Genomic DNA, 8,387 nt, shown 5'->3' with positions numbered 1-8,387 from the left:
AGAAATCCCCCCAACAGACACTAAAACCATAGATGTTTAACAACTACATTGTCTAAGCCAGACTCTTCTGCAGGTCCCTTACCTCAATCCAGCAGTACTGTATGTAATACAATATGAAAACTCGTCCCACAAGGCTGGTTTTAACTTAATGATACTTAGCAGAAGGGCTTTGCACTTTCATGATAATTTCCACCAGAAAAATCTCTCTGGAACTTACTAATAATAATCAGACCTAATATTAGCCTCAGATCAGAGATTTATTAAACCTATTTGGCAGAGCAGATAAAGTTGAATGAGTAGGTACTCAAGCATCTAGGCTGAGCTCGGGGCCCTGGAAAAAGACTCTCAGGCTAGCAGCACCCTAAAAGCATTCCTCAACAGTTAAATTTATACTAGACGTGACCTTTCTTCCTCCCCAGAGGCTGTGAGATGGTGAATGTTGCCATTCCTTGTTGCTGTTTGGGGGTGGGGGGGTGGGCACGGGGGGCTTGAGGGATCGGGCCTCTCCTCCTGCACAGCAGGGGTGGATGGAGGCCGAGCCCTCCTCCCTGAAGTTCCCCTGGACCCCCAAAGTCGGGGCTGTGAGCTCTTCAGCTCCCACATCGGACCCGCTACGAGACGCCCACGGGGCTCTCGGCCGGCGCTCGGGCCCACGCGGGGCACCCGGGCCGGGCGGCCAAGTCCTCCAAGACCTGCGGACTCGGTCCCCACCTCCTCGCTCGCTCAACTTCCCACTAAAGGCTCATCCGTCTCCAACGCCCGCGAATTAAAGGCGGAAAAACAAAACCTCTTCTGCGTGCGAGCGGAGCCCCCCGCCCGGAGGTTTCGGGGCGACTCTTCTTCCCCAACAGGAGGGGACCCATTTCTGAGCAAGACGTGAAGTTTCCTGCGGGGCTCGCGCGGGCGCGCGGGGGGGGTCCCCGAGGGGCGCGCGGGTGCGGGTCCCCGCGATCGCCGGCGCGGGCAGGAGCGGCGCCCCCGGCCGCTCCATCCTGGCCCCGCGGGCGGGGCGGGGTCCCGCCGGGGGTCCCGCGGGGGTCCCCGGGGCTCGGCCGCCCACCTGCCCCCGGCCGGGCCGTCTCCGCCCGCCGCCTCCGCCGCTCCCCCGCCCGCGGAGTCTCGTTCCAGTCCTCCCTTTGTCCTGCCCCGGATTGGCAGGTTTTATTATTCCGCCTGAACAACCCGGCCGCCCAGTGGCTGAGGGTCGCTGACGTCGGCGGCAGAGCCGGGGAGTAGTTGGGATTCGGCTCTGTCAGTAACACATGTGTAAGCGCCGCGCAGGGAGCGAGCGAGCCGGCTAGAGGCCAGCGCCGCCGCCGCCGCCGCCGCCGCCGCCGCCGCCGCCGCCGCCGCCGCCGCCGCCGCCGCCGCCGCCGCCTCCTCCTCCGAGCCGGGCGCCCGCCGCAGCAGCAGCAGCCCGGGCAGCGGCGCAGGCTCCAGCGCGCCGGGCCCGGCCGGCCGCAGCTCCCCGGCCCCCGGCCTCCGCGCCGGCCGCCGCCGCTCCGGGGCTCTGGTGCCCGCGGCCGCTCCCGGCCGGAGGGGCAGGAAGCGCGGCGGAGCGCCCGCCGCCGGCCCCGAGCGAGCGAGCGAGCGAGCGGGCGCGCGGGAGGGAGGAAGGCGGAGGAGGAGGAGGAGGAGGAGGAGGAGGAGCGGGCGGCGCGCGGGCGGGGGCGGGGGCATATACAAAGTGAAGCCACATTGCCAAACTTGCAGCAGCGATTGCAGCAGTTGCTGCCGCTGCGCCGCGCCTGAAGCCGCGCCGCGCGGGCCGCGGGCTCCTGCAGCTGCTCGCGCGGAGCCGGAGGCGGAGGACGACGCGGAGGACCCAGCCTGACACCCCAGCTCCCGGCCGCCCGCCGCGTCCGGCGGGGCCCCCCAACCCAGCCTCAGGGCGACGCGTTTAAAAAAAAAAAAAAAAAAAAAAAAAGCAGCCCTTAGCCCCCTCCTCCCCTTTCCTGCTTCTGCGAGAACATCCCCCTCCCTCCGGCTCCGCCAGCCAGGGCGCCCCTTCCTTGGAAGCCGAGCGGCTTCGCTCGCTTTTCGCCGCCGCCGCCTCTCGCAGTATTGCAATATAGGGGAAAAGCAGGTAAGGGGACGGCTGGGGAGCCGCGGGCGAGGGGGGGCCGAGGGAGGAGGGGGCCGATGTGGGCCAGGGCTGTTTTCTTTGGCTTCCTTCCCTTGACCGTCCCAAATTGCAAGTAAACAATACGTCGGCTTGGATAATGCGCGAGTCTGAAACTACCGAGGCCGGCCTGCGAGCCAGCGCGGAGGGCAGCCGGCCCCGGGCCGCCAGCTTTGTAGCGGTTCCTGCTTACAAAAGGGTTCTGCTTGGAGACGGGGCTGCCGGGGACCTGGAGGGGTGGGGAGGGGTGCGTGTGCGTGTGCGTGTGCGTGTGTGTGTGTGTGTGGCGGGGGGGGGGGGTATTTTCAGTTCCTAAGGGAAAGGCCGGAGGTGCTTAAATGAGGGTTTAAGTATGAGAAGTAGTGTGGGGGAAATAGTCACGACCCCCCCCCCCCAGCCCCCCAGTAAACACTATTTTTGAAACAGTGGCAGAAAGGATCTAAGTGAGCAGGATTCAGTATTGCTGGTTCTTTTCAAAAAATTCCTCTTGGCTTATAAGTCTTTTGTTCCAATCCAGGAGAAATCCGGTGAATCACCTAATTAAAATCAAGACATGAATTAAGCATCCATTTTTGTACTACAAATTGCCAGCGCTACGTTTGTCCCTCCCCTGGTCTCCATTAAAAAACACCAGAGACGTTGTTAAAGGGGGGCAGATTTTGCCTCTAGCTGCCAGTTCTGCTTTCTATTTCACTGACTATCCCAGGACCTAAATTGCTTGGCTATGTAATTACTAGAGTATAAGCCTATTTAACTTAAAAGCTTTCTTTTTTTTTTTTTTTTTTTCCAACTCTAAATGAAACTTGATGAGGGCCCGTCCTTAGTTATCAGGGGAGTCAGTTTCTGGTCAGTCCTCTTGATTCATCTCTTTTAGATTTAATCAGCATTAAGGTATTGCTTGTCCTTAAGAGCTTTAGCTAATGGGGTTACTGGATGCTTTTCTCAGTGTAATGTTTCCTTTTCAAAAAAAATATACATATATATTTACCTCTCACCAGAGATGGGGGCGGGGAAGAGCTTGGAATCTCCTCCCTCCCTCTCCCCTTTTAAAAAGGAATTCGGAGCGATTAAAACGTTGGGGGAAACAGTTTAAAGACCTCGGGCAGGAAATGCAGATTCATTTGGGTTAGGGCTGAAATTGTAACAAAAAGCAATTCCTCGAGTAAATGCATCAGATAAATCAATTTACATAAAGGTATGATGCATTCGGATAAATGCAATGCTAATGGGTTTTAGAGTGGTCCTGTTTCCAAAGTCTCAGGGTTTTGTTACAGCTTAATTGGTGCAGTTCTTATTCTGGTTTATTGTGCGGTCACTGGACACACGTTCCGGGACTCTTTCGGAGGAAATGTGTTTAAAATCGGCCTATTTAAGGAACCCGAGTCCTTGTTTCGTTCCCTTCCCCTGGTTGTTTTTTTTTTTTTTTTTTTTTGCAGCAGCCAAGTTGGGCCGGGGACAGGCAAAGTTCGCCCTCTCCCTTCTGAGGTATCAGCTGAATGTCTTGAGCAGATAGCCGGGAGCCTCGGGGGGAGCCTCCACTCTCGGCTTACAGAGGACAAAGACAAAACAGGCTGCTTAATTGGCAGTAAATAACTTGATCTTTTTATAGAATAAGTGACTGGAGGAACACTAGGACTTTATTGGACTCAGGATTGGAGGCAACAAATTAATCGGTTTAGGCTAAGCTTTATAAATTGATTCCTATATTATACCCCAGTTGCTTCTCGTGACATTCATTAGAAAGAGTGGGGAATTTTTTTAAAAGCAGTTTTTGGTGACAGCAGGACTGGCTCGAATATAACTTGTGCATCCTTTAATAGTGCCTTCTCGCATATTATCTGTAACGTCGCCCCCCCCCCCCACACACACACACTCCCCCCCCTTTGGAGGAACAAAGCTTTAGCATTTAAATTGCTGATCAAGGGCAGATTAGTGAGACCAAAGTGGAGAGTGTTTGTATAGGAAGTTAACAGGCATCCTAAAGTTCAATGATCTATTATTCTTGCCTGTGTCCTGAAAACCCAGAGAAAACACTCATTGATCTTCAAAATGAAATGAGATTTGGAACAATAATGGGAGATGGCGGTCACCACAATGGCATGTGAAAGGTGCTGTTTAAAATACGAAAAACCAGTTTCGCAACTTTACACACCGCACCCCCCCCCTCGCGTCCCCTGCCTCCCCTCCCACCTCCTCGCTCTCCCTCTCCCCTCCGCCGGTCCCTCCCCCCCTCCCTTCCAGAAAACCCAACTCCTTCCAACTTGTGAACTGCAGCTGCACTTCCCAGGGCAGAGCTCGGGAGGGAACGTGGCTCGGGCGGGGGCCGCCTCCCCGCTCCCCTCGGCTGGCGCTCGGGGCTCGGCGGGGGCCGGGGAGGGGCCGGGCGCGGCGGTGGGTGGGTTTGACCCTCATTTGCTGGAGGCGGGCGGCGGGGGCGGGGGCGGGGGCGGGGGGAGGCGCCGCGAGGGGTGGAGCGCGCCGCCGAGCCTCGCTCGCGGAGTTTTGACAGTCCCCGAGCTGAAATTGTCAGCGGCGGCGAGCGCTGGAAAGTTGAGAGGAGCTCGTGGCCCCAGAACAAAGCTTGAGAAAAGTAAACAGGCGGCTGCTGCCGGCTACCCTCCCTCCTTCCCTCTCCCCCTTGCCCTCCTTCGCGCTGATGCCCTGCGGCTTCCTTCCAGCGGCTCCGGGCGGGGGGGGACAAGGGGGGGGCCCGGCTTCGCTCGCGCGCGCGGCGATTCCTACTAACTTTTGCATCGCCCCTGTTTTTTCCCCCCCCCTTCCTCTCCCTGTCCCCTTCCCGCCCTCCGCAGACCATGGTGAATCCGGGCAGCAGCTCACAGCCGCCCCCCGTGACGGCCGGCTCCCTCTCCTGGAAGCGGTGTGCAGGCTGCGGAGGCAAGATCGCGGACCGCTTTCTGCTCTATGCCATGGACAGCTACTGGCACAGCCGGTGCCTCAAGTGCTCCTGCTGCCAGGCGCAGCTGGGCGACATCGGCACGTCCTGTTACACCAAGAGCGGCATGATCCTTTGCAGAAATGACTACATTAGGTAAGACTTGGCTGCTCCCCTTGAGATGGGCGAGCAGAGCAATGGCAAGGCCAAAGGCTCCCGAGGGTTCTAAGGAGAGGAACAGGGTACCCTATGAGAATGCGTTGTAACCTTCACCTCAAAAGCCTAGTTGGGCAGACCTAAGGGGTTCAAGAGGCATGTGTTAATCATTCCAGTTTTAATAAATGAACGGCAAAAGCCATCCTGAGTACCAGCTCTGTTCATCTGGTGGGACTGGGCCATTAGGTGTGCAAAGGTTGGGCACTCTCGGGACCAAAATTTTAAGTGGTCCTCCCCAGCTGGACCCTCAGCTAAAGACTGTTAGGCTGCTACCTTAAAGGAAGGTAGGGAGGGACCTGCGTAGAAACTCAGAGACAAAAGATTGACTTACAAATAAGTATAGTTAGAAATGATTTGCCTATGGTGATGGCTAATTATATTTACATAAGCACTTTTAAACTTTTTTGAGTGGAAAACTGTGACTCATTCTTTGTGCTTCTTGTGAAAAATGCTGATTACCCATCAGTCTAAAAACTTGTAATTCTTCTTATAGTAAACTCCCTCCCACCTACCCCCACCCCCAACGAAACAAAACAACCTTAATGGTCGTGTTTTTCTTTGTATATGTTAGTTGGAGGCTGGTAGTGCTCAAATGTTAGTGTGTGGTTTGCATGCGATGTAGAATTTGCAGGTTTTTCAGTCGAGGAATGTTCAGATTTTGGGGTATGGTTGTTGTTGTTGTTTGTATCACTACCCTTGATTCCCCAAAGGAGATTTAGGAAAAGAGGCTATAGAATTATACTAATTTTGCATTTTAAAGCAATGTATAGGAACATTCATATGCCCGTGTAAGCAGTCTTTTCCAACAAGTTTCAGTGCAATTAATGGAAAGAATTCAGGAGGTCAGGTGCCTATAGGATCTTTTCAGGTGAACTCAAGCTACTTAAACTCATTAATTTGAAAGGAGGCATTTGAAGGATTACACATTTAATTTGAGTAAATGGTTTGATAGACTGATGCACATGAATGCTTCTAGGAGGTGTTCTGTTTCAACATCCAGTAATTAAAAAAAAAAAAAAAAAAACAAAAAACCCACACGCACACCGTTGATACTAGAGAACCGCTGATACTAGAGAACCGCTCACTTTTACGAAGAATTGCATTCTGGTTAAATTTCTGTCCTAAATTTCTGTCCGTTTTCTTTATAGATATTAACAGAAAATGTTGCTTGCTCTCTTCAATGGGGTTGAATCAATGGAGGAGATATTTCCTACAAAGTTTAGCTCCATTGTGATTCCCTCAATTCTGCATCTCAAAGTGCAAAAGATCCCAGTACAGTTCAGAGCTGAGTACGTGTGTGTTTACCCCAGTAATACCATTAATCTGAAACGATGGAGTAAAATGACATTTGCTTATTCCGATAATGCAACCTATGTCCACTCTGCTGGCATCCTCAATCAGCCAAGTAAAAGAAATATAGGAAGGGAGAGGGCTTTTATTTTTAAATTAAGATGGCAGCATTAATTTCACTAAGTGTTCTTTTAGAAGTAAATGTTGGAAATTCAGCAGGAGCATTGGGTGTAATGCTTTCTGGTCCTCCTTCCAAGCAATGCCATGAGCTTTGACAGTATTGTAATTAAATAGAGAGCAAAACTGGTAAGAAGGCAGGGTAGCTTAAAGTGCAAAAATGGACAGTGTTGCTCCGATGCGGTGAAGGGTACGGATTCACCTCCTCTCCAAAGCCTTCGCCTCTGATTACCACTAATTAAAAAGAAGATGGGTCCACTTGCATTCCCTCAAGACAAGTTGAGGCAAGTGGCTTTCAGGGAATCGCCTTGCCCCTCTTCTTGGGATCAAATATAAATAAATGCCCATTTGGTGTTTTCAACTGGCTTAATGGAGCAATGGAGGATGTGCGCCCAGCCCCGCGCCTTAATTAATTGGGTCCCGTAGTCTCACTTTCTTTTCTCCTCTGATTTTGAAAACCGGAGCCAGGCTCGCTCTTGAACTAGATGCTATCCTGAGAACCGTACATCTCTACCGGGAGAGAGGAGGTCTAGCTCAGTACCAGAGTGACCTCGGCCTCCCACTCTGCTGGGGCCCCCCCCACCCCCCCACGAGGAATCTCTGGTCTTCCTTCAGTGTTCCCTCCTTTCTGCCCCTGGAGATGCCAGAGGGGTGGGAGGGGGGCGAGGCGCGCGCTCCTTTTCCCTCTGCCCCCCCCCCCCCCCCCCCCCACTTGTTGGAGGAGCTTTGAATTCTGCAAGGCAAGGGTGGCCACTGAGGAGCGGAGTAATCCGCTTGCCAGACGCCAGGTGAAGGGGATCCTTTGGCTCCTCTGCCCGCCTGGGACCACAGAGCGATTTATTAAGGGGCTTTAAACTGCCCTGCCTTCGAGGTGTGATCCTTTGAAAACTACCAAGATCGGGCTAAAAAAAGCTGCGGGGCAGCAGGGATGGGATGGGATGGGATGGGATGGGGGGGGGGGGCGGGGGCACTGCCCTTCCCTGGTCCCTCCCCCCTGCGTGACCCAGTGTCCACTGGGCAGAACTGGTCGTCTGCCTCCTCTCCCTCCAAGATTTCAGATAAAGCGGCTGCCTTGCTGCAGCGAACCCGCACAATTAAAAGCTTTAATTAGTGGCTCCTCCATTTTCTTAGTTCTGATGGGCTTTATCTAATGAGATCTGGTCTCTGGCTTAGATCTGCTCCGAATGACGTGTCCGCAATGAATGAGAGCTGCGTCGCAAACAAAACATTTAATTAACAAAATTGGCCTCTAAGAGAGGGAGGGAGAGACTGAGGGGGTGGGGGGGGTGGATTGTGGAGGGGAAGGGGGAGGGTGGATCTTAAAGGGGCCAACGCCTGCCCACCCCCACCGCGCCCCCAAAAGTCTGCGAGCCCGGCCGCGGTCCCCTGTCCCCCCTACCCCCTACCCCCAGCTCCATCCCGGCTGCCTCCGAGCGGCTTTCGAAACTCCCTTTTCTTTTCTTCCTCGAGCCCTTCCTCCTCCGCCCCCCGTCTCGGGGCCCGAAGACTGGCGCGGAAAGTGCAGCGAGAGGAGGAAGTTCGGAGCCCGACGGGTGGGGCCCCAGGCCCGGGAGGGCGAGGAGACGCCCCGGAAGCCCGGGTGGCGGTCCCCGGCGGGCCCTCCCTGCTGGGCCGGGGCGGGGGGCGGGGGGGGGCGATCCAGGCGCCCCGCGGGCCGGCGGCCTCGGG

General features: G+C 54.9%; 1 protein-coding gene across 3 annotated transcripts in view; it reads left to right on the top strand.

The window, feature by feature from the left end:
- Positions 1-1,674: 1,674 nt before the first annotated feature.
- LMO4 (LIM domain only 4) overlaps positions 1,675-8,387 on the top strand; it is a 17,218-nt gene continuing 10,505 nt past the window's right edge. The window contains exons 1-2 of one of the 3 annotated variants that reach the window (XM_026004829.2): positions 1,675-2,086; positions 4,933-5,171. In XM_026004829.2, the coding sequence (XP_025860614.1) occupies positions 4,936-5,171 (236 nt within the window). In that variant the 5' untranslated portion in view covers positions 1,675-2,086; positions 4,933-4,935. Of the gene's footprint in view, positions 2,087-4,155; positions 4,231-4,558; positions 4,713-4,932; positions 5,172-8,387 lie in introns of those variants that run through there. The other 2 variants (XM_072754684.1, XM_026004830.2) reach the window with 2 other exon arrangements.

Source organism: Vulpes vulpes, chromosome 3, assembly GCF_048418805.1.
Source record: "Vulpes vulpes isolate BD-2025 chromosome 3, VulVul3, whole genome shotgun sequence".
Lineage (NCBI taxonomy): Eukaryota > Metazoa > Chordata > Mammalia > Carnivora > Canidae > Vulpes > Vulpes vulpes.
The sequence above is the reverse complement of the archived record's forward strand: the minus strand, read 5'-3'. Positions and strand labels throughout refer to the sequence as shown.